Genomic DNA, 25,932 nt, shown 5'->3' with positions numbered 1-25,932 from the left:
ATTGAGCACACTGCTAGATTGTGGGATGAGTGGCTGTTTTTTTTTTTTTTTTTTAAAGCGGCACTTTACTGCAGTTATAACTAGGGTTGTCCCGATACCACTTTTTTAGGACTGAGTACAAGTACCGATACTTTTTTTCAAGTAGTCGCCGATACCGAATACCGATACTTTTTTTTAAATGTGTCCCCAAATGCAGCCATGTCCCCCCACAGATGCAGCCATGTCTCCCCCCATCCAGCCATGTCTCCCCCATGTAGCCCCCCCATCCAGCCATTGTCTCCCCCCATGCAGCCATGTATCCCCCCATCCAGCCATTGTCTCCCCCCATGCAGCCATGTATCCCCCCATCCAGCCTTTGGTTCCCCCATGCTGCCATGTATCCCCCCATGCAGCCATTGTCTCCCCCCCATGCAGCCATGTATCCCCCCCATCCAGCCATTGTCTCCCCCCATCCAGCCATGTATCCCTCCATCCAGCCATTGTCTCCCCCCATGCAGCCATTGTCTCCCCCCATGCAGCCATGTATCCCCCCCATCCAGCCATGTATCCCCCCCATCCAGCCATGTATCCCCCCATCCAGCCATTGTCTCCCCCCATCCAGCCATTGTCTCCCCCCATCCAGCCATTGTCTCCCCCCATCCAGCCATTGTCTCCCCCCATCCAGCCATTGTCTCCCCCCCATCCAGCCATTGTCTCCCCCCCCCCCATGCAGCCATTGTCTCCCCCCCCCCATGCAGCCATTGTCTCCCCCCATGCAGCCATGTATCCCCCCATCCAGCCATTGTCTCCCCCCATGCATCCCCCCATCCAGCCATTGTCTCCCCCCATCCAGCCATTGTCTCCCCCCATCCAGCCATATCACGCTTACCTGCATCCCCGCTGCCGCCGACTGTGTAATACGCCGGGAACATTACAACTTTGAATCGCTGTAATGATTGGCGCCGCGCTGCGTATAGACACTCCCCCTCGCTCGGGATTGGACAGTTCACCCGAGCGAGGGGGAGTGTCTATGCGCGGTGCGAATCATTACAGCTATTCAAAGCGGTAATGTTCCCGGCGTATTACACAGGCGGCGGTAGCGGGGATGCGGCGAACGGCGGCGGGATGCGGCGTTACGGAGGCGGCAGGGGGGGGGTCAGTATTCTATTTTGGTATCGGGGGTATTTGCGGGAGTACGAGTACTCCCGCAACTACTCGGAATCGGTTCCGATACCGATACTAGTATCGGGACAACTCTAGTTATATGGCACTGCTTTTCGGGGGGGTTGTGGAGTGCTTTTAAACTTGTAGCTGCTGACTTTTTTTTTTTATTATTCACAGGAGACTGAAGCTCATTTTCATGTTGTACAGCCATGGCCAAAAGTTTTGAGAATGACACAAATACTAATTTTCACAAAGTCTGCTGCCTCAGTTTTTGAGATGGGAAATTGCATATACTCCAGAATGTTATGAAGAGTGATCAGACGAATTGCAATTAATTGCAAAGTTCCTCTTTGCCATGAAAATTAACTTAATCCCATAAAAAAAAATTCCACTGCATTTGTGAAGAAGGCTTCAGGGTGCCCAAGAAAGTCCAGCAAGTGCCAGGACCGTCTCCTAAAGAGGATTCAGCTGCGGGATCGGAGTGCCACCAGTGCAGAGCTTGCTCAGGAATGGCAGCAGACAGGTGTGAGCGAATGATCGGGACGCACAGTGAGGCGAAGACTTTTGGAGGATGGCCTGGTGTCAAGAAGGGCAGCAAAGAAGCCACTTCTCTCCAAAAAAAACATCAGGGACAGATTGATCTTCTGCAGAAAATATGGTGAATGGACTGCTGAGGACTGGGGCAAAGTCATATTCTCCGATGAAGCCTCTTTCCGATTGTTTGGGGCATCAGGAAAAAGGCTTGTCCGGAGAAGAAAAGGTGAGCGCTACCATCAGTCCTGTGTCATGCCAACAGTAAAGCATCCTGAGACCATTCATGTGTGGGGTTGTTTCTCATCCAAGGGAGTGGGCTCACTCACAATTTTGCCCAAAAACACAGCCATGAATAAAGAATGGTACCAAAGCACCCTCCAACAGCAACTTCTTCCAACAATCCAACAGTTTGGTAAAGAACAATGCATTTTCCAGCACGATGGAGCACCGTGCCATAAGGCAAAAGTGATAACTAAGTGGCTCGGGATCAAAACGTTGACATTTTGGGTCCATGGCCTGGAAACTCCCCAGATCTTAATCCCATTGAGAACTTGTGGTCAATCCTCAGAGGCGGGTGGACAAACAAAAACCCACTAATTCTGACAAACTCCAAGAAGTGATTATGAAAGAATGGGTTGCTATCAGTCAGGAATTGGCCCAGAAGTTGATTGAGAGCATGCCCAGTCGAATTGCAGAGGTCCTGAAAAAGAAGGGCCAACACTGCAAATACTGACTCTTTGCATAAATGTCATGTAATTATTGATAAAAGCCTTTGAAACGTATGAAGTGTGTGTAATTATATTTCACTACATCACAGAAACAACTGAAACAAAGATCTAAAAGCAGTTTAGCAGCAAACTTTGTGAAAACTAATATTTGTGTCATTCTCAAAACTTTTGGCCACAACTGTACATAGCTATACCTGCAAAAGGGGCCAGCCTGAAGAGATCAAGCAGGATGTAAATATCTGAATAAAGTTTCACTTTTCAAATGATTGATGTCAGTAGACCCCTTTCACACCGACGCAGTTCTCAGGTGTTTTAAAAGAAGTGCCTGTAAAGTAGGGTTGTCCCGATACCACTTTTTTAGGACCGAGTACAAGTACCGATACTTTTTTTAAATGTGTCCCCAAATGCAGCCATGTCCCCCCACATATATGCAGCCATGTCCCCCCACATATATGCAGCCATGTCCCCCCACATATATGCAGCCATGTCCCCCCACATATATGCAGCCATGTCCCCCCACATATATCCAGCCATGTCCCCCCACATATATCCAGCCATGTCCCCCATACCTAATGATGATGCTGCCGCGTTAATCACCGTGCGGCGAACATTACAGGCAGCTTTCGTTTGAATAGCCGTTTTCCCTGCCACGCCGTGTAAAGGACACTCCCCCTTGCTCGGGATTGGACAGATCTGTCCAAGGGGGAGTGTCTATACACGGTGCGGCGGGCCGTGTATAGACAGCTATTCAAACTAAAGGTGCCTGTAATGTTCGCCGCACGGTGATTAAAACGGCAGCGGCGGATTTGCGATATACGGCGACGGCGGGGGGGGGCAAGTATTCTATTTAGGCATCGGGGGTATTTGCGGGAGTACAAGTACTCCCGCAAATACTCTGTATCGGTCCCGATACCGATACTGGTATCGGGACAACGCTACTGTAAAGCGTCTGAAAACTGCCTCTCAAGCCACCCCATTGTGAAAGCTTGACAGCTTTTGATACTGGGGCAATGCACTTGCAGGACGGGGAAAAAAAAAAGTCCTGCAAGAAGCATCTTTGGGGTGGCATGGGAGTGGTAAAGGGTCGCTAAAACAAGGGGCACTTTACCCTTAACGCTGGCACCACTCTTTGTGAAAGTACCCTAACTGATCACATTATACTGCCCCGTCACTCTGCCCCTGCTCACCGTGGCAAATGCCAAACAACCAGAGGCTAAGATGGCATCTTCATTGGCTTTAGTTCCATTTTAACTCTTGCAGTGCCACCCCAACCCAACTATGAGGCAAAGACAGGCTTTTTAGGTTTCCTGGAGTTCAGCTTCAAAGCGGAACTAAACCCCCTCCGACCAAGGAAGCTGCCATCCTGGCTACCCATTAGGTCAGCCATTACCATGGTGATGCACGTGATCAGGTATGATACCGGATGTTTTTAATGGCTTGACACTTCAGGTGAGAGCACAAGCAACTGTTCCCAATCATGGCATGCTTTGAATGTAACCATTCGGGGAGACCGGCCAATGGCTGGGTTTAGTTCTGCTCTATGATCACCGAATAATTCCAGGGTGAAGCCTTTATAGAAAGGGGGTGTGATCATGTATCATTGCCCCCCATTACAGCTAGCAATGAGGACTCCATTCCCAGAAGCAGCTTATCCTGACCTCAGGGGGGGTCCAGCCAGTAAGAGAGAAGCTCAGGAGGTAACAGAGGTACGGACATCTGATTGGTTGTGCTGTACCCTATCACTCATAGGATGAGCACCCCATACCTGTTGCTGTGTATCAGAACCACTCTCCAGCATCCAACACTCGCCAAGTCCCCGCCCCCTTTACTCTCCAGTCCCCGCCCCCTATACTCTCTTCCTGCTCCAAGTACGGCTCCTGACAAGGGACAATCTCCGCCAGTAACTTTCATTCTGATCTATACCCTTCACATTATTGTACAAACACACTTGTTTAGTTCTCCCAGCTGCTGCTGAACTAATCACAGTACCACTATCACTTACGTGGCTGGCTACATTAACCTTTAGAGAGGTGTTAAAACTTTGCCCTCAACCAATATGGCCGATTTAGCCCTGCTCATAGCTTACGTCAATGGACGCGACAGCAGGGAATCTTAGGAACAGTTCGTACTGATAGGCCGACGTTTGCCCGCCCTTTCCCTCATGCCGGTCGCTGCAGATTGACGTCATCAGAGGGCGCAGCGCTTCCCCCTGTGTGTGCTTTGCGCGGGTCTCGTGTTGTTTTGAAATCAATAGACGCCGTCCGGCTCCTCAGCCCAGCACTATGCCCAGCGGAGCCCCCGGCGCCCCGGCTGCCGCCATGCAGGAGACTCTGGAGGGGGCCGGGAGGATCATAGATCGCCTGCTACAGGAGGACAGAGCCTACCCCGACCTCTCCGATCTGCTCAACGTGCCCGTCCATAGTAAGAGGGGACGGGGGAGAGAGAGGGACAGGGGAAGTATAGGGGTGGTGGGGCAAGAAATGAGGGTGACAGGGGGAGGGGCAAGGTGACTGCGATACTAAAAAAAGGGGGAGGAGCAAGGTGATTGAGACAGCAAAAAGGGGGAGGAGCGAGGTGATTGAGACAGTAAAAGAGGGGGAGGAGAAAGGTGATTGAGACAGTAAAATAGGGGGAGGGGCGCAAGATTAGGGTTGACCCTTTTTCTTCAAGCCACACCCGAACACTTTAACACTAAATGTTATTTTGTTTTAGTATACGTTGTAGGATTGGAACAGATTTGAGACACCTTTGGGCACTCCAAATGGGAATAGTTATGTGGCACACATAGTGCCCCCTCACTCTCCTGTCAGGCCCTGTTCTGAGCCACTTTCCTGTCTGCATAATGTGTCCAGGTTTCAGGTGGACTGAAACCCGGACACATGATTCAAATCCCGAACTGTCCTAGTGAATCCTGGACAGGTGGCAACCCTAGGCAAGGTGATTTAGACAGTAAAAGAGAGGGAGGGGCAAGGTGACTTGATATAGTAGAGAACAGGAGGGGCAAGGAGACACAGACAGAACTGAGGAGGAGGGGCAGGGGTAAAGAGGGGCAAGGTGACTGGGATGGGCAAGGGGACAGTAGAGAGAAGAATGGGTAGAATGTCATGGGCAGTAGAGAGATTTAGGGTAGAATGTCAGGGGCAGTAGAGAGATTTAGGGTAGCATGTCAGGGGCAGTAGAGGGAAGGGAGGGTAGAATGTCAGGGGCGGTAGAGAGAGGAAGGGTAGAATTGTCGGGGGCAGTAGAGAGAGGGAAGGGTAGAATTGTCGGGGGCAGTAGAGAGAGGGAAGGGTAGAATTGTCGGGGGCAGTAGAGAGAAGGGTAGAATGGCGTGGGCAGTAGAGAGAAGGGTAGAATGGCGTGGGCAGTAGAGAGAAGGGTAGAATGGCGTGGGCAGTAGAGAGAAGGGTAGAATGGTGTGGGCAGTAGAGAGAAGGGTAGAATGGCGTGGGCAGTAGAGAGAAGGGTAGAATGGCGTGGGCAGTAGAGAGAAGGGTAGAATGGCGTGGGCAGTAGAGAGAAGGGTAGAATGGCGTGGGCAGTAGAGAGAAGGGTAGAATGGCGTGGGCAGTAGAGAGAAGGGTAGAATGGCGTGGGCAGTAGAGAGAAGGGTAGAATGGCGTGGGCAGTAGAGAGAGGAAGGGTAGAATGACGGGGGCAGTAGAGAGAGGAAGGGTAGAATGGCGGGGGCAGTAGAGAGAAGGAAGGGTAGAATGGCGGGGGCAGTAGAGAGAAGGAAGGGTAGAATGGCGGGGGCAGTAGAGAGAAGGAAGGGTAGAATGGCGGGGGCAGTAGAGAGAGGAAGGGTAGAATGGCGGGGGCAGTAGAGAGAACGAAGGGTAGAATGGCGGGGGCAGTAGAGAGAAGGAAGGGGTAGAATGGCGGGGGCAGTAGAGAGAAGGAAGGGTAGAATGGCGGGGGGCAGTAGAGAGAAGGAAGGGGTAGAATGGCGGGGGCAGTAGAGAGAAGGAAGGGTAGAATGGCGGGGGCAGTAGAGAGAAGGAAGGGTAGAATGGCGGGGGCAGTAGAGAGAAGGAAGGGTAGAATGGCGGGGGCAGTAGAGAGAGGAAGGGTAGAATGGCGGGGGCAGTAGAGAGAAGGAAGGGTAGAATGGCGGGGGCAGTAGAGAGAAGGAAGCGTAGAATGGCGGGGGCAGTAGAGAGAAGGAAGGGTAGAATTGTCGGGGGCAGTAGAGAGAAGGAAGGGTAGAATGGCGGGGGCAGTAGAGAGAAGGAAGGGTAGAATGGCGGGGGCAGTAGAGAGAAGGAAGGGTAGAATTGTCGGGGGCAGTAGAGAGAAGGAAGGGTAGAATGGCGGGGACAGTAGAGAGAAGGAAGGGTAGAATGGCGGGGACAGTAGAGAGAAGGAAGGGTAGAATGGCGGGGGCAGTAGAGAGAAGGAAGGGTAGAATGGCGGGGGCAGTAGAGAGAAGGAAGGGTAGAATTGTCGGGGGCAGTAGAGAGAAGGAAGGGTAGAATTGTCGGGGGCAGTAGAGAGAAGGAAGGGTAGAATTGTCGGGGGCAGTAGAGAGAAGGAAGGGTAAATTGTCGGGGGCAGTAGAGAGAAGGAAGGGTAGAATGGCGGGAGCGGCAGAGAGAAGGAAGGGTAGAATGTCGGGGGCAGTAGAGAGATGGAAGGAGTGTGACGAGAAAGAATAAGATGGGGGAGGGGGCAGTAGAGATCGGGGGGAATGACATTACTACATTCTAATAGTATGATTTTCATTTTTGCAGCTTGTCCAACAGTGTCGGGCATATCAGAAATGGACTATCCTCTGCAGGGACCCGGCCTGCTATCCATCCCCAGCCTCCCTGAGCTCAGCGCAATCCGCAGAGTGCCCCTTCCCCCGGAGCTGGTTGAACAGTTTGGACGTATCCTAAAAGTCTTTTTTTTTTCCTTTTCCAAGTTTGTCATAGAAAGGATCTGATGCCTGTACTGAGGGCGCTGAAGGCCTCGTCTATCAATGTTTTTTTTTCTAATATGAACTGGAGTTGCTTCTTCTTGGCCACTAATCGGCATCAGTCTTGCTCTGATTGGTTGCTGTGGAAAAATAAAACCCAAAAAAACAAAAACGTACTAATGTGCAACTCGCCAATTATTAGATGTGGTGGCTGTGTTCGTTTTTTTTTTTTGTTTGTTTTTTTGACACTGCTGCTGTCCAAAGGTGCCTGCTTTACCACTCCATCTAGAATGCAGACACTCTGAGGGGAGACTTACTAAAACTGGTACACACACAATCTGGTAGAGCTGGGCACAGTTAAGCTTTGACAAAGCCGAGAAGCGTATTGGTTACTATGTAGAGCTGCACCATATTCGGTGTGCACCAGTATGAGTAAATCTCCCGCACTAAGTCCGGAGATGTGTTACTGGACAGATTACCAGGTAAAATATGGGGGGAATAGCTAAAAGAAAACAAATGCAGACGCCACATCTAAAGATTGGTAAACTGCTATATATTTTTGGGATTAATCCCGCTTTATGTTGGCCATACACATTACAATTTCTCTTGTTCCACCCTGCAAGTGGAATGAGACAAATTACTTGATTCCCTCACGCATGCTAAACTAAGTGTGGATGGATGAATCTGCAATGCCAGCTATTGTATTGTGACAGGTGCCACTCTTGGCTGTCGGCATACCTGAGCAGTGCCATCATTTAGTTGGATGCAGAAGCTGTTTAACAATTTCTCATGCAGGTCTTTCAACAAAAGTCGATTTAAAAGAAAAGCTGAGATTATTATAATTTGCAAAGTGTATCTAAGTCAAAACTAATTTAGTTTTTTTATAAAGTGGCAAATAGAGCTTCTGTTGAGTTTTAAATAGGAGCTCCAGGAGGGGGCGGGCGAACGGGTGCCCCAAAAGGTGCCAAATGTGACAGTGAGGGGGGCAAACTAGCGGAGCTTCCATTTTTGGGTGGAGCTCCACTTTAATTTCTGACTGTGTCCCTGCTGGGGAGACTCTTCTTGTCTTGGTGTACTCTCTGCCAGCTTATTCCTTGCATTTTTATGTAGAACTGTTGGTCATAAAATTCTTCCTTACATTATCACTTAAGACATGCAATGTAACTGTATGATGGGAGTGTTTCCGGAAATCAGCAGGGCTTGGCTCACCATCGACAGCGATATCTTCATGTGGAATTACGAGGATGGGTATGTCCCCCTTTTTTTTTATTTTTAATCTGAAAATCAATTTAGAATTTGTTTTGAGATTATTTGTTGCAGAGTAACTCCACTTTTGTGGGGGGAAAAATTGGCAAAAAAAATAAAATCTAGCATATGCAATTATGATAAAAGTCATATTGTATTTGAATGTTATTAAAAATGACCTTTCCTTTTCAATCTGCAGTACTGTAATTCTATAAAATGCAATATGGCTACCTGGAGGCGCTCTGTACACCAGAATGCCCCCCCCCCCCCAGAAATGTCATTTCCTGCTTGTGTGATTGGCTCACTGGTTTTCCTAGTAGTCTGCACTAAGAAACAAATCCGATTTTGGGCATCCCCTGCAACAAAAATGACAGTTTTTTTTCAAAATTATAGCATGCGATATGTTAGTGAATTGAGCCCATAGTGGTAAATATACGACTAACATTGCAGTATCTGTGGTTTTCTTAAAGGGGTTGTAAAGGTACAATTTTTTTTTTCCCCTAAATGGCTTCCTTTACCTTAGTGCAGTCCTCCTTCACTTACCTCATCCTTCCATTTTGCTTTTAAATGTCCTTATTTCTTCTGAGAAATCCTCACTTCCTGTTTTTCTGTCTGTAACTCCACACAGTATTGCGAGGCTTTCTTCCTGGTGTGGAGTACCGTCCTCGCCCCCCCCTCCCTTGGACTACAGGAGAGTCAGGATGCCCATTAACACACAGCTCCTTTCTCTATCTGCAATGTAGAGAGCGTCCTGACTCTCCTGTAGTGCAAGGGAGGGGGCGAGCATGACACTCCACACCAGGGAGAAAGCCTTGTATTACTGTGTGGAGTTGGACAGAACAGGAAGTGAGGATTTCTCAGAAGAAATAAGGACATTTTAAAAGCAAAATCGAAGGATGAGGTAAGTGAAGGAGGTCTGCACTAAGGTAAGGGAAGCTATTCAGGAAAAATAAATTGTACCTTTAACCCCTTCCCGCCGACCGCACGCACATATGCGGCCTCAGCTTTAAGTGGTTATACTGGGATGATGCCTGCAGCTGCTCCATACCCCCCTCCACCTTCCGCCGCTCTTCCCGAGCCACAATTTGGCACTTCCCCCGGCTAGAGTAAGACTTGAACGAAGCCAGAAACTGATTCATTCCAGTCTTTCTGTCAACACGGAAGCAACGTCGCATCCAGTTTACTTGGCTGCTAATGGCGCCGTTTAAGAAAATTACACTATTCAGAATCACAGTTTTTGGCGATCTAAATACTTTGAGGTGCAAAGGGATTGGGTGTCTCATCCCTGCAAAGAGAGTACCTATCACCATTTTTTACTGTCACAAGGGATATTTACATTCCTTGTGACAGCAATAAAAGTGGTCAATTATTATTTATATTATATTTATATATAAGTGACAAAGTAAAAGAATAAATAAGAAGGTGCCCCCCATCCCTGCGAGCTTGCGCAGCACAGAAAACACACACAGTCGTGCCCGCATATGTAAACAGTGTTCAAATCACACATGTGGATATCGCCGCGATTGTCAGAGCAATAATTCTAGCATTAGACCTCCTCTGTAACTCCTGGTAAGTTATTTGTTTTTTAAAGCGCCGCCTATGGAGACTTTTAGGTGCCATAGTTTGTCGCCATTTCTACGAGTGTGCGCAATTTCAGAGCATGATTTGTTGGGTATCTATTTACTCTGCATACTCATTTACACATCATCTTTCACATTATACAAAAAACTTGGGCTAAATATATATATATATATATATATATATATATATATATATATATATATATATATATATATATATATATATATATATATATATATATATATATATATATATATATATATATAGCAAAAAATAACGGATTTTAACTTGCAAGCAACAAATGTCAGAAAAAGTCTTAGGTATGAAAGGTTTATACTTGTAACATTTTTTTCCTGTCCTGTTATTCCTTAGCGGGGATGTGGCTTATTTTGATGGACTCAGTGAAACCATACTGGCTGTTGGCCTTGTGAGACCTAAAGATGGTAAGTGGTGCCTACATACTGCTTTCCTCAAAACACTGTGCTGATCAGTAACTCCTGTTTACTGCAATTCTTCTTTTTGTTTTTGTCATCAGGCATTTTCCAGCCTCATATTCGGTATCTGCTGGTTGTTGCCACACCTGTTGACATTGTTATCCTGGGTTTGAGTTTTGCCAGTTTGCAAGCAGGTAAAGTAATTGAAAAATATATACTGTATATGTATTACACACATGCTGTGTGTATGTGTGTGTGATAGTTACATTTTTATTTTTAATATCACTGCAGACAAATTCTATATACTTATTTATTTACTTTCCATAATCCGTGTGGGTGTAATGTGTTAACCTTGCGCACTGCAATATTAAACTAGGATATTTACCTGCAAAATGTTATAGTCCTGCTATAGCTTTTCATTATATAATAGAGTATGCATATCTATCCATAACCATAAGAATCTCCTTTTTAACCACTTAAGCCCCGGACCAATATGCTGCTAAATGCCCAAAGGCGTTTTTACAATTCGGCACTGCGTCGCTTTAACAGACAATTGCGCGCTCGTGCGACGTGGCTCCCAAACAAAATTGGCGTCCTTTTTTCCCCACAAATAGAACTTTCTTTTGGTGGTATTTGATCACCTCTGCGGTTTTTATTTTTTGCGCTATAAACAAAAATAGAGCGTCAATTTTGAAAAAAATTCAATATTTTTTACTTTTTGCTGTAATAAATATCCCCCAAAAACATATATATAAAAAAAAAAAATTTCCCTCAGTTTAGGCCGATACGTATTCTTCTACCTATTTTTGGTAAAAAAAATCGCAATAAGCGTTTATCGATTGGTTTGCTCAAAATTTATAGCGTTTACAAAATAGGGGATATTTTTATTGCATTTTTATTCATTTTTTTTTTACTACTAATGGCGGCGATCAGCGATTTTTTTTTTTTTTTTTTTTTTTTTTTTTTTTTTTTCCGTGACTGCGACATTATGGCGGACACTTCGGACAATTTTGACACATTTTTGGGACCATTGTCATTTTCACAGCAAAAAATGCATTTAAATTGCATTCTTTATTGTGAAAATGACAGTTGCAGTTTGGGAGTTAACCACAAGGGGCGCTGAACTGTTAGGCTTCACCTAGTGTGTGTTTACAACAGTAGGGGGGTGTGGCTGTAGGACTGACTTCATCGATTGTGTCTCCCCTATAAAGGGGATGACACGATCGATGCGCCGCCACAGTGAAGCACGGGGAAGCCGTGTTTACATACGGCTCTCCCCGTTCTTCAGCTCCGGGGAGCAATCGCGACGGAGCGGCTATAAACGAATAGCCGCGCCGTCGTCCCGGATCGCTCCCCGAGGGAATCCGCCCTGCCGCACGCAGCGGGGGGGTCCCGATCGGACCCCCCACCCGCTAAAAGGCAAGGGCATATATATACGCCCTTCTGCCTGTCCGTGACATTTTGCGGACGTAAATAGTCGTGCGGCGGGCGTTAAGTGGTTAAGGATTGATTCACCTTTTGAAAAAAAAAGAATAAATGCACTTTTATTTGTTTACAGGTGCTTTACCACTGTTATAGCGGTGCTTTGGCGCCGCTTTTCAGACGGTAGCGGGGTGCTTTTAACCCCCAAGAAGGGGTTAAAAGTGCCCGTGATGCAGCGCTTTTCAGGTGCTTCTGAAGCGGTGCCCATTTATTCAAATTGGCAGGGGCAGTTTGGAAGCGCTGTATACACCTCTCTAGACACCTCCCGAAAGATGCTGATTGCAGGACTTTTTTCCCCACCCTGCAAGTGCACCGCCCCAGTGTGAAAGCATTAGGACTTTTACACTGGGTAGGCAGTTTTCAGGTGGTTTACAGGCGATATATTTTACTCCTGAAGACTGCCTCAGTGTGAAAGGGGTTTAAATACGGGTGTAACGTGTTCAGGAGGGTGAACCTAGCTGTTAATGCACTGCAATGTATCTTAGTTATAGCACAATTGTTTTCTATTTTGAATAGTTGTTTTGTCCGATTACAGGAAGCCTGAATGACAGCATGTCTGTAGGAATGCAGCTCCTGCCAGATCCCCTGTACTCCATCCCAACAGACAACACCTACCTACTGTCCATAACGTCTACTAACAACGGACGCATTTTCCTGTCTGGAAAAGATGGCTGCCTGTATGAGGTGGCTTATCAGGTATGTATCAATGCAGATAAATAGCTGTAAATTAGGGGGGTTATTTTAAAGGGCTGGAAAATCAATAGGCAGCTCCTGTAGTTCCTAGTTGATTTAAATGTATTGGCAAAACTTAAACAATAAGAACTTCTATATAAAACAATGAGGTGGGGGGGGGGGGTGTGAAGGCTTTCATTGGGTAACAAGTGTCCCCAGTGGAAATTTCTCCACTGACCCTCTTTGACTTTGTGAGTTAAACCTTCATTGTGAGGTTTATTTACTTAAAGGGGTTGTAAAGGTAAAAAAAAAATTCCTTAATAGCTTCCTTTACCTTAGTGAGCGAGTGAGAAACTTGTATAGCGAACTGAATCGCCTCTTGTGTAGTCCTTCTTCGATTTTGCTTTTAAATGTCCTTATTTCTTCTAAGAAATCCTCACTTCCTGTTGTTCTTCTGTCTCTAACTCCACACTAATGCAAGGCTTTCTCCCTGGTGTGGAGTGTCGTGCTCGCCCCCTCCCCTGAGGGGGCGAGCAGGAGAGTCGGTACGCTCTCTACGTTGCAGATAAAGGAGCTGTTGGAGTCTAAAGGACCGTACACACGATCGAACTTTCTGATCGGAATTGTGCGGTGGACGGGTTTTGTCGGAAAATCCGACCATTTTGTATGCTCCATCGGATACATGTCGGATTTTCCGACAACAATTGTCGGATAGCATGCTTTTAAAATTTTCCGACAGCAAATGTGTGATGTTGGATTATCCGATCGTGTGTACACACAAAAAATACAAAGTACAAACACGCATGTTCAGAAGCAATGCTAACCATAAAATATTCGCAGAAGTTGCCCACAGGGTGGCGCTAAAGAGCTGAAAAAACACGTAGTTTCGTATTTGTTGGCTTACAAAGTTTTGCTGTCTGTAGTTCACGGCCAACGCCCTTTGGACAAAAGTCCTACGCTTTGTCCGACGGAAATCCGATCGTGTGTACGAGGCTTAAAACCCATGTGATTTTGACTCGGTTTTACTGGTGTGTTTTTCAAAGGGCATGTGACTCAAACGCCTCAAAAACCTAACACAGGTGCGTTATTTATGTGTTTTGCGCCGTTTTCAATGGGGAGATGCGTTTTTGCTGAAGACATAAATAGAATTTGAAGGGATGAGTTTATCTTGAGCTTTTCTTGCACTAAAGCTGGACATACGTGGGTCGAATTGCCAACAAATTTTCTTTTCAGAACCAGAAATTTTGTGATCCGATGGTGCCACCATTGATTTCAAAATTCGACCTACCAAGCCGGAAATCTTCTTTTTCTTTCCTGGTCGAAGCTCATGCACATTTCGTTTTCAATTATATTTTTTTGCACGATTCTCCCATCATTGACTAGAAATTTGTTAGTTTTTCCAACATGCCCAATCGCTCAAATTTGATGGCCACATGAAAATGGACCGTGGCTGCAGCCCACTAATGGTGCAAAATTCAAAAGAACTTTCTTTGTTACAATTTACGTAAGAAAATTATTTCGACATTCAAACCCATGAGTGGCTTAACCACTTCAATACTGGACTTACCAGTTTTCAAATTTCAGCGCTGTCAAACTTGACAAATCTGAATTTTCAATCTGTAAATGTATATGTTTGAGTAAAATTGGGCCACCACCCCTTATACTCTAAGGGTGCAGAATGCTACATTGTTTTTAAATGGTTCTTAACCACTTAAGACCCGGACCAAAATGCAGCTAAAGGACCTTGCCCCTTTTTGCGATTCGGCACTGCGTCGCTTTGACTGACAATTGCGCGGTCGTGCGGCGTGGCTCACAAACAAAATTGGCGTCCTTTTTTCCCCACAAATAGAGCTTTCTTTTGGTGGTATTTGATCACCTCTGCGGTTTTGATTTTTTGCGCTATAAAAACAAAAATAGAGTGACAATTTTGAAAAAAATGCAATATTTTTTACTTTTTGCTATAATAAATATCCCCAAAAACATATAAAAAAAAATGTCCTCAGTTTAGGCCGATACGTATTCTTCTACCTATTTTTGGTAAAAAAAATCGCAATAAGCGTTTATCGGTTGGTTTGCGCAAAATTTATAGCGTTTATAAAATAGGGAATAGTTTTATTGCATTTTTATAAAAAAAAAAAAAAAAAAACATTTTACTACTAATGGTGGCGATGAGCGATTTTCTTTTTTTCGTGACTGAGACATTATGGCGGACACTTCGGACAATTTTGACACATTTTTGGGACCATTGTCATTTTCACAGCAAAAAATGCATTGTTTATTGTGAAAATGACAATTGCAGTTTGGGAGTTAACCACAGGGGACGCTGATGGAGTTATGTGTGACCTAAAGTGTTTACAACTGTAGGGGGGTGTGGCTGTAGGTGTGACGTCATCAATTGTGTCCCCCTATAAAAGGGATGACCCGATCGATGCTGCCGCCACAGTGAAGAACGGGGAAGCTGTGTTTACATACGGCTCTCCCTGTTCTTCAGTTCCGGGGACCGATCGCGGGACTCCAGCGGCAATCGAGTCCCGGAGCTTCGGACCGGGTCGCGGGAGCGCGCCCGCGACCCACGGCTGGGTACTAGTACAGGACATGCCTGTACGTACATGTGCCCAGCCGTGCCATTCTGCCGACGTATATGTGCAGGAGGCGGTCCTTAAGTGGTTAAACCTTTTCTTGTATACCAATAAAGTTTTGTAGTTTAATTGTACTTTGGTTGTGTCTATAAAGTCCATGAACTGCAGTTCACTTATTCCAGCTTAAGTGTTTTCTGACATTCATCTCACCACCACTGAATCTCCTCTGCAGCTGCATGTGGGTTCAGTAGTAGGCAGGCATGCAAATGCATAAGACTTGTCTCGCTCCTTTTTGTAGCTGCTTTGATGCCGGGGCATACCACAGCACTGCCATTGGAGAAAGGGTCATCCACAAACGAGAACAAGGACCGCCCAAATATGGCACAGAAAATGTTTTGTAGACGGAATTTTACTGTAAGAACTATTCATTCTTTAACCACAACATTGTTTGATTTTATGTTTTTCCACTAGGCTGATGCTGGGTGGTTTAGCCCACGATGCAGAAAGATCAACCATTCTAAGAGTACTCTCTCTTTCCTGGTCCCTACAGTGCTCCAGTTCACGTTTTCAGAGGATGGTATGTGTAGCTCTTGAAATGTTTTCATGGTGGAATTGTTGGGCGGTGTTCAGGTTTCAGACAATAATAGAGTAACAAGTGCAGCTGTTTCACAATGGGGGTTATTTACGAAAGGCAAATAAACTTTGCACTACAAGTGCAGCTGCTGTAGATCCGAGGGGGACATGCAAGGAAAATAAACAGTATTTTAGCTTGCACTTGATTGGATGATAAAATCAGCAGAGCTTCCCTGAGGGTTATTTACAGCGACTGCACTTCCAAGTGCACTTTCAGTGCTATTTCAAGTGCACTTGTAGTTTGCACTGGTAGTGCAAAGTGGATTTGCCTTTCATAAATAACCCCCAATACGTCATGTGGAAAACCTGAGATACAAGTCAGTTTTGTAGTGTTGCATACAGAGACTTGTTGACTTGGATTCTTCTTCCTTACGGTACCACATGCCAATATCTGCATGCTCCTGACCTCTGGCCATATGAGCTGGAATGTCATCTATTAAAGGGTAAGTTCACTTTTATAGAAAAACCTGTAAGGTGAACCTACACAGGACCCCCTCCTCGCCCCCAACATTTATTTTGCAAAAAACAGCAGATTTGAGAGGAAATAAAAGCAATTCAGAGCGGTCAGCACATCTCGGGTGCAGTGCAGGACTCCTGCAGACTGTCTGTTTAAGCTGTCTGCTTGTACCTGGTATGGGCATGCAGTTACATAATGACAGGAATAAACAATGAACTACATGGAGCACTCAACCGTGCCATGGTAGTTCATTGAGAACCTGAAGCCGACAGCCACAAAGGAGGTTGGTACTTTTTAGTTCACATTCACAGAATTGTGTGAATGAATGAATGATGTGGCCAGAGCCCCACACAGCTGGGCATTTTAAAATAAATAAAAGACTCACTGTCACTAGAGATGGTAGGTCAGGGAGATGCTGTAGCAGTGGAAACATGTAACCTGTTCCAGTCTAAAAATGGGTGGAACATGTGAAATGTTCCCAAATGTGAAAAATTTAAAAATTGCTCTGGTCCATAGGTGGTGAAAATCTGAGAGAGGGGATATGGCTAAGAAAGGAGAGTTACCTTTTTAGAAGTACATAACAGGGCTACTCGTTATGCCTCTAGCTATTTAACTCCTTGCATCTGCAATCAGTAGATGAATATACGCTTTGATGATGCCCCGTGAAGAGGGAACATTCATCTACGTTCTCTTTTGGAATGAGCAGTGTGGACTTGTGAGTATTTCTCATACTGTGCTGGAGCTGCCTTGGAAGATTTAGCAATTGGGAACCAATCAGCATGGTTTCCAGATTTCCATCTGCTATGAGCACAGGTGTGTCCTGTAAATGCAGTCAAATACCCAATGTCAATGTAAACTGACCATGTTTTTCAAACGGCTGAAATGTTTGCTAACTAGCATTTGCAATTCTCTGATTTTAGTTGGTAGAGCTGCATAATCGTTAAAAATAAAAACACGATCTGGATTCAACTTCCTCGCAATCTCTATGGCAGAGTTTCCTGATTCTTTCATGTAACAAGTGTAGAGACTTCTCTGCCAGAGGGCAGTCTGCCAAGTTTTTAACAACATTGTCTGTGCTATTAGACAAGTAGAAACATTGTAACTCTTCTGTCTTGGATCAAAGGGATAAAACTTCTGTGTGTAAATGCAGGAAGTTTAACCACTTACAGTCTAAACCCTTTTCCGACACTTGTTTCTTACAAAGTTAAAAATCAGAATTTTTTCCTCGAAAATTACTTGGGACCCCTAAACTTTATATATATATATATATATATATATATATATATATATATATATATATATATATATATATATATATATATATATATTATTTTAGCAGAAACTTTAGTTAAAGTGGAGGTTCCATCAAAAAAACTATTTTGCTTTAAACTGTAACTTACGACTAAGCTCAGCTGGAAATGCCTGTTGCTATGCGGTCCCACAAAATCTGCCTTTGAAACCACCTAGGATTCTGACATCTCCCTCTAATGCTCCTGGGAAATGTGTGTCGTCATTTCCCAGGATGCAGTGCGCTGTCCAATTATCACTCCCCATCCAAGACTTCCAGGAAGTAAGTGCATGTTGGCTTCACAATGCCCACAAGCAAAATGACAACGGTGTAGATATAGTTTTATAAACTATCTTTTTTGAATATCTATGCGGATCGGCGGCGGATTGTAAAATAGTAAGTGACCAGATTTATATTATAAAAACGCAGGATGAAAGGACATACATTAAAAAAATGCTAATTGTGGTTGCAACTCCGCTTTAATAAAATGCAGATTGTTGCAATATTTTATGTTGCGCTGTGTTTGCACAGTGGTCTTTCAAACGCAATTTTAGGGTAAAAAATACACTTTAGTGCACTTCAATAAATAAAAAAAATTAATAACGAAACCGTAAAGTTGGCCCAATTTATTATTTTTTTATGTAAAAGATGTTACACCGTGAGAATCTTGATCTTCTAAGCAAAAAAATAGTGATTCTCATTTTAGCCAGAATCGTGCAGCTCTTGTTGTTGGCAAGATTTGCTGCTTAATTGAATAATTACATATTCTGCATCACTGTACAAAAGCAGAGTTCTGCCGCCCTCCTCCACCAGCAAAAAATTAAGTCGGCAGCTACACATACTGTGTAGGAGGGGGGGGGGGCTGAACTTCCGAATGATCTTACCAAAAACGGGGACCCACTCCCCAAATGCGGCACCGGAGGGGCAGATAAGCGGAATGAATGAGTGACTTTTATAGCGCTACACATGCAAACTGAATCGCCCCTAGGCGCTTTTTGCAGCCAGTGTCTGCTTAGCTGGTGCGGTCATTTTACCCCGTAGGATCTCGACATGCTTGGGACACACAGTTGTACATATATATATATATATATATATACACACATTTATATATATATATATATATATATATATATATATATATATATATATATAATATATATATATATATATATATATATATATATATATATATATATATATATATATATATATATATATACACATTTATATACTGGGCCAATTTGGACCAGATCTAATTTACCTACCAGCATGTCTTTGGAGTGTGGGAGGAAACCCACGCAGACACAGGGAGAACATGCAAACTCCAGGCAGATGGTGTCGTGGGTGGGATTCGAACCCGCAACCCTTTTGCTGCTAGATAAAGTGCTAATTACTAAACAACTGTGCTGCCCTGAGCTTCTACTTTTAGGTGCAACGCCGCTTTAACTTCAGATAATTCATTTAAATTAATAAATGTATGCTGCCAGCTGTTTTGAAATGGCTTCAGTGTCCCTCCTTTTGAGTTAAAGTGAAAGTCCATGCTAAAACTAAAATCCCTGCATCTACAGACCCCCATGATCTAACGCTAACCTATGTAGCCATGTAAAGAATACATTTTTGTATACATAATTTTCTTGAATGCAATCCGACCTGATCTCCAGTGGAGATCTCCAGCAGGAGAGTCAGGAACACACAGCTCTTTTCTCTATCTGCAACGTAGAGTGTCCTGACTCTCCTGCTCGCCCCCTTCCCGCTATTTAGGATTTTTTTTTTTTTTACCTTTACTACAACCCCTTTTTTAATCTTCTTATTAAATGTAATCTAAGTGTTTTTTATTTTATTGTTTTCATAGCATTATTGCCTTTATCCTGTCTCTTTAGATCCTATAGTACAGATTGCTGTAGACAATTCAAGAAATATCTTATACACTCGCTCTGAGAAAGGAGTACTACAGGTAAATTTATGTCCTTTTTAAATGTTTCCTTATTGTACTCATTATAAAATTGTACTTGTAAACCGCAGATCTTAAAAAAAACATGTAAAACCTGCAAAGCAATGGCATAATGTGCTAGTATGCATTGCATACTGGCTCATTATGAAATACTTATCTTGGAACAAAGCCCTTCAGCGCTGTAAAGTCACCGCTAGTCTAGCCTGGAGCTCCTCTTTAATCCTGGTTTTGTTTTAAAGCGGAACTCGGATTTTTTTTTTTTTTTTTTTTTTCATTGAACACTAAAGTTAAAAATGGTGCTTGTATGACACTGCCCTTTTGGAATGCTGCACTATACTGTACTATTAGGCTTCTTTCACACTATGGATTGTATGTCCGTTTTATAATATCCGTTACTACTGTTATTAAATCCGTTAATAAACGTCCGTTAATAGGTGTAATAACGGATACATACGGATAAATATTTTACCATTCTTCCTTTATTGAAAACGGATGTTTATCCGTATATATCCGTATACATCCGTTATATCATTCCTTTCTAACGTCCGTTAATAAAAACCATTTCACCCTTTCTTGAAGTCCAGCTCCAGAAGTCTTTACTGAGCGTGCTCAGTAAAATTAACGTCCGTTAACATAACGGACATTTACGGAGACATTTACTAACGTCCGTGCGCCATAGACTTCAATGTTAAAATATAACGGACGTTATTATATCCGTTACTTGCAACGAAAAAAAAATTAGTGCAAGACCCGTCACATATTCCGTAATAACTAACGTCCGTACGTTATTACGGATCTTTACGGAACATAAAAAAATCCCATAGACTTTAATGATATGTTATAAAGGACGTATAACTTCCGTTTTTTAACATTATCTGACGGATTTTAATACGGATTATTAAAACGGATTTATTTTGTAGTGTGAAAAGGGCCTTAGAATGGAATATGACCTGATTATAGCTTTGTTGGTTGTTATCAAGTAAATCTATAATAAGAAACTTTAAACCTGTTTTAAAAAAAATGGCACAGTGCAAAACCTGAGATTTTCTTTGACCTATTTTCTTCTGCTCTGCACGCTTCCTAGCCCAGAGGTCATAGGCTTTCTACACCTCCATAGTATGCCATTTATGCATTATGGACAGAGACTGTGAGTGTGACTCCTTCCAATCCTGTCCTCTTTACCCCTTCTGATTTGTTGATGGCTGCGTTTTTTAAATGGCCTTAAAAGCAGAGGACAGGAGGGAGAATTATTAATCACTAAGTCCCTGGCAAAGAATGAATAACAAAAAGCCTATTAGGGAAGGATCACCTCCCTCCTAATGCTGATGGGGGGGGGAGGCAAGTTGGCATATGGACAAGAGATATAAATAATGCAAAAGGGTATCACAGATTAGCAAGTATACATGAAAATACAATTTTTAACTGGTAATTTCATAGTGTTTGTGGGGGGAAGAGAAGAACCTCTGTCAGGTTTTACTTATACCTTACATCAGGAAATGTACATTTTGCTTCTGTAGAGGCAATGAAGTTCATTTAATAAAGGATTTGTGTTCATTCACACAATAATGTGCCTCATGCAATTTATTATGTGAACATTCTCTAGTCCTTTAGTAAATCGGTAGGTCCTAATTTGGGGTTTATTTTTTTCTGCTCTCCCAGATGTGGATTGACATTACAAAGAAAACTAGTTTCATTTAGAAAGTAATCAGCACTTCAAGGTTTCCCTTGTTCCTGACCTGTAATAGGGTCAATATCAACACTCCGAACTCATAGGTTCCCAATATCACTATGTTGCATTTATTAAAATATGTGTGTATAATAATAAAAAATAAATATTAATTAATAAATGCTGGCAGCATATATAAAAAAAATATATTATAAAGGTAATTATTAGTTATCAGAAATAATCGTTGTGTTTTTAAAATGCAGAGATTTGCACTATTAGGCCTTCTATCCTATTCAGATTATGACAGTGGCATTTTTTTGTATTTCAGGCGTATGACTTGGGACTAGATGGTAATGCAATGAGTAGGGTGGCATCCCTGTCACAGAATGCAATAGTCTCTGCAGCGGGTAACATCGCAAGGTAAAATTGAGTACACCTCAGATCTGAGTCTAAATATTCACCTTGTTCCAGTTAATGCAGTATAGGCAAGCACAGGTGGCAGTTTCTGTCCAGCAGGTGGGACAGTGGAGCCTGGAATACATGGGTAGAGCAGTACCTACGGGGTGTGGAAGTAATCATTTCCACCTGATATTCCTCAGTTTTTTTAACAAATGTAAAACTCCCACCTGCTATATAGTGAGCTATACCAGCACACAGCAGCAGCCAATGCATTCAGCATGGCTGTCTAGGGTGAACAAGCCCTAGAAGAAGTTAATTACCTTTCCATCTGTTAAATCCTGAAGTTGCCAGCTTGCCATTGCCTTTATGTTAATGCCTTCCTGCTAGATCCTTCACTCTGTTGTTGTCTTTTGAAGGGGAGAATGCAGACATAATTCACAGCAGTCACCACAATCCAAGCCTAAGGTGAAGAGCCGCAGGTCTGTGGTAATTGCTGAGAATTTTGTCCAGTAGGACTTGTATTTCTCTTCCGTTCATGGACGGACACAGCAGCCTTTGACCTTAGGGTTATATCCGCTTCCTTCCACTCTCCTGGAAGGAAGCGGATATAACCCTAAGGGCAAAGGCTGCTGTGTCCGTCCATGAACTCAGAGAAATGGATTTTACGGTGAGTACAAAAATCCTATTTTTCCAATAAAATTATATGTACACCTAATGCATGTTATTTACCAAGGCTCCTTTATGTAGACATCCAAAAGCCCTAAGACTACTTCTGGATGTCTCCATTTTTGATGTGATGATGACGGCTCCAGTAGTTAGGGAGCTGTTGCTCAGTTGACACACTATATTCCCCTTCACTCATCCCCCAACAGCTACGTAAGGCTTGATTCACATATATGTGAATCGGATGCATTTTTGAATCTCATCCGATTTTGCAAAACGTGAATTGGACTGGCTTTCAATGGAGCTGGTTCACTCATGTCCGGGGCGGCTGTAGTCCGTTTCTAAAAAGGGTCCTATGCGATTTTTGGATCTGGTTTAGGTGCGAATTCTAATTTTGTGTGCGTATATATAATATAAAATTTCTCTTTGTAATGTTTTTATTCTTGCTTCCATTTAGGACTATAGACCGCACAGTATTTAAGCCCATTGTTCAGATTTCTGTGATTGAGAAATCGGAATCTGTAAATTGTCACTTGCTCGCAGTCACCCATGCAGGTGAGTTCTCTTAACCATTGCATTAAATAATTTGTTTTATCTTCACTGCTGCCAAATTATTTAGATGACTACACAAAGACAAGTGAAATATTCAGTTTTCATTGCTAGATGCAAGTTTTAATTTAATACAGAAAATTTCCAAAACCTCGGAGCAATAATTATTCCTATATGACCAAAGAAGTATTGGCATAAAGTCTAAAATGCCGCTTAGAATCGAACCTCAGATGGCTCAAAACACAAATCACAGTTTACACTGTATCTTGCGTTCTGTATGACTGTAGCTGCTGCATAAATATTTTTTCCATACCCAACTAAGAAGAATGTAGACGGATTTGCAGCAGTCTTTGGTAACAGCTGAAAGGGTTAATGGGCGTCTTGTGACGTCTCCCCTGTAGTGTCCTAAACTTCTGAGCAGGTGGAGTGAGGGGTATTTTTTGAATACCCTGAGAGCTTCAAGAGCTGTGTGAGGAGGAGAAACTGACTAGAAGCACAGTTTCCATAAACGGCTTGTAACGGACTGAAGGGACTTGGTGCCTCTAATAGCAGGCCTGGATGGCCCCAGGTAAGCCACGCTTTACTAGAGCACACATGGGCACTCCTTGCTCCTCTCCCTCCTCATCTGCAGTGAAATCGGCTGTAAAATCTCCCCATGCTGCAATGTCTGTAAATACACAGACAGTAACACAAGGAAATGGAGCCTGTCCCTTCTAGCACAGTCAGGTATGGGATACTTTTAAAGCATATGTGCGGTGGCAATACATTTCAGCCATAGTGGCAGTTAGGAAGAAACGGAGGACTGATATTCTGGGCCAGATTCACAGAGCAAGTACGCCGGCGTATCTACTGATACGCCGGCGTACTTTCAAATTTCCCGCGTCGTATCTTTAGTTTGAATCCTCAAACCAAGATACGACGGCTTCTGGGTTCGATTTGACAGGCGTACGGCTTCGGATCGAAGGTGCAATACTTTGGCGCCCGCTGGGTGGAGTTTGCGTTGTTTTCCGCGTCGGGTATGCAAATTAGGGATTTACGACGATCCACGAACGTACGCGCGGCCATCGCATTTTCTAACGTCGTCTGTAGTCGGCTTTTTCCGGCGTATAGTTAAAGCTGCTATTTTATGGCGTATAGATAGACTTGCCATGTTAAAGTATGGCCATCGTTCCCGCGTCGAAATTTTAATTTTTTTTGCGTAAGTCGTCCGTGAATAGGGATGGACGTAAGTCACGTCTAAGTTCAAAAAATGACGTCGTTGCGACGTCATTTCGCGCAAAGCACGGCGGGAAATTTCGAAACGGAGCATGCGCAGTTCAATCGGCGCGGAGACGCGCTTCATTTAAATGAATCGCGCCCCCTACCCGCCGATTTGAATTCCGCCGCCAGAAATACACTACGCCGCCGTAACTTACGGCGCAAAATCTTTGTGGATTTGAAAGTACGCCAGGTAAGGTACGGCGGCGTAGCGTATCTCTGATACGCTGCACCTGTCCATTTGTATGTGAATCTGGCCCAAAGTCTCTACAAACTTAGATCGAACTTCAGAAGGAAACGTATGGTTCTAAACCTAACACGATTCATTTTGATTTATTATAGGCCACTCACAGGGACCTGCACTTGCATATGAAAGAAATAACTAAATTATATCTATGCAAGAATAAACTGATTTTTTTTTTTAACAAGGAGACGGAAGTGGAAGATTTTTGGCAATGCTGGCACAACATGATCATCCAGTTACACTTGTACCTGAAATCAGGACTTTAGAAGGGAGAATAGCTTCCAATCGAGAAGAAATTATAGAAACCTTCACGTGGTATTATAGCTCTCTGTACACCTCCTTCCCCTCTGACTACCACCTAAGAGCTGTCCAACTTTATGGATGAGATGGCGCTGGGGTGGTTGTCAGACAGGGAGAGAGAGGCACTAGTTGGTCCTATCACCAGTGAGGAGATCCAGAAGGCCATACATACTTTTCTGAGTGACAAGGCTTCAGGTCCTGATGGACTCCCTATTGAATTTTATAAAAAGTTTGGAGATGTTTTAGCTCCAAAACTGGTAGTAGTATATACAAGAGGGTTATTAGAAGGGGCTCTTCCAGACTCAATGAGACCTGCTCATATAGTTCTTGGTCAAAAGGAAGCGAAAGACACAATTATGTGTTTCTCATAGGCCAATAGCCCTATTTAAACACTGATTTTAAAATATTGACGAAACTACTCACTTTAAGAATACAACCTCTGTTAACAACCATTATTGACTCGGGCCAGATGGGATTTAAGCCCCCAAAAAAAAGACAGATATTAATCTACGCAGACTTTACACTAATCTACACGCTCAACATATAAATGAAGGATCCAGAACGGTGGCCTCTCTGGATAAAGAAAAGGCCTTTAAACTGTCGAATGGCCTTTTTCTGTGGGAATACCTAAAAGGATGGGATTCCTACTTATATTTATTTCTTGGCTTCAAACACTGTATGGTAATCCCATATCAGAGATTTAGTTGGGAGAAAGGGGCAGCACAGTGGTGTAGTGGTTGGCACTTTCACCTAGCAGCAAAAAGGGTTGCATCCCAACCACAACACCATCTGTCTGGAGTTTGCATGTCCTCCCTGTGTCTGCGTGGGTTTCCTCCGGGTACTCCAGTTTCTTCCCACACTCCAAAGACATGCTGGTAGGTAAATTGTATCTTGTCCAAATTGGCCTAGTATGTATATATGTGTGTACGACTGTGTGTCCCAAGCGTGTCGAGATCCTACGGGGTAAATGACTGCACCAGCCAAGCAGACACTGGCTGCAAAAAGCACCTAGAGGCGATTCAGTTTGCATGTGTAGCGCTATACAAGTCATTCATTCATTCAAAGGTTGTCGACTCCCTTTCAGTTATATAGTGGAACGCGTCAGAGTCTCTACCTCGTAGTTACAGGGATTAAGGGAAATTGGGGAAAATCCCTGTTCAGTATCGACCAAGGAGCACAAGCTACGGCCTCCTCGAATATGACACTAAAATGGGTGACGGAATTTAA

The 25,932-nt window shown here is 43.8% G+C and overlaps 2 protein-coding genes across 3 annotated transcripts in view; one reads left to right on the top strand and one right to left on the bottom strand.

Moving 5' to 3' along the window:
- The window catches only part of WDR70 (WD repeat domain 70), a 422,360-nt gene extending 417,849 nt beyond the window's left edge, over positions 1 to 4,511 (bottom strand). Inside the window, exon 1 of one of the 2 annotated variants that reach the window (XM_040338525.1) lies at positions 4,492 to 4,511. The gene's annotated coding sequence lies outside the window, so the exon portion shown is untranslated. Of the gene's footprint in view, positions 1 to 4,170; positions 4,262 to 4,491 lie in introns of those variants that run through there. The other variant, XM_040338517.1, reaches the window with a different exon arrangement.
- Positions 4,512 to 4,562: 51 nt separating this feature from the next.
- Positions 4,563 to 25,932, top strand: part of NUP155 (nucleoporin 155) — a 75,036-nt gene continuing 53,666 nt past the window's right edge. The window contains exons 1-10 of the mRNA XM_040338505.1: positions 4,563 to 4,826; positions 7,139 to 7,276; positions 8,457 to 8,553; positions 10,504 to 10,574; positions 10,667 to 10,759; positions 12,583 to 12,743; positions 15,770 to 15,875; positions 19,557 to 19,630; positions 21,622 to 21,713; positions 22,813 to 22,910. Coding sequence (XP_040194439.1) covers positions 4,688 to 4,826; positions 7,139 to 7,276; positions 8,457 to 8,553; positions 10,504 to 10,574; positions 10,667 to 10,759; positions 12,583 to 12,743; positions 15,770 to 15,875; positions 19,557 to 19,630; positions 21,622 to 21,713; positions 22,813 to 22,910 — 1,069 coding nt within the window. The 5' untranslated portion in view covers positions 4,563 to 4,687. The remainder of the gene's footprint in view (positions 4,827 to 7,138; positions 7,277 to 8,456; positions 8,554 to 10,503; positions 10,575 to 10,666; positions 10,760 to 12,582; positions 12,744 to 15,769; positions 15,876 to 19,556; positions 19,631 to 21,621; positions 21,714 to 22,812; positions 22,911 to 25,932) is intronic.

The sequence above is a fragment of the Rana temporaria genome, chromosome 1 (genome assembly GCF_905171775.1).
Source record: "Rana temporaria chromosome 1, aRanTem1.1, whole genome shotgun sequence".
In the NCBI taxonomy this organism is placed as follows: Eukaryota; Metazoa; Chordata; class Amphibia; order Anura; family Ranidae; genus Rana; species Rana temporaria.
The sequence above is the reverse complement of the archived record's forward strand: the minus strand, read 5'-3'. Positions and strand labels throughout refer to the sequence as shown.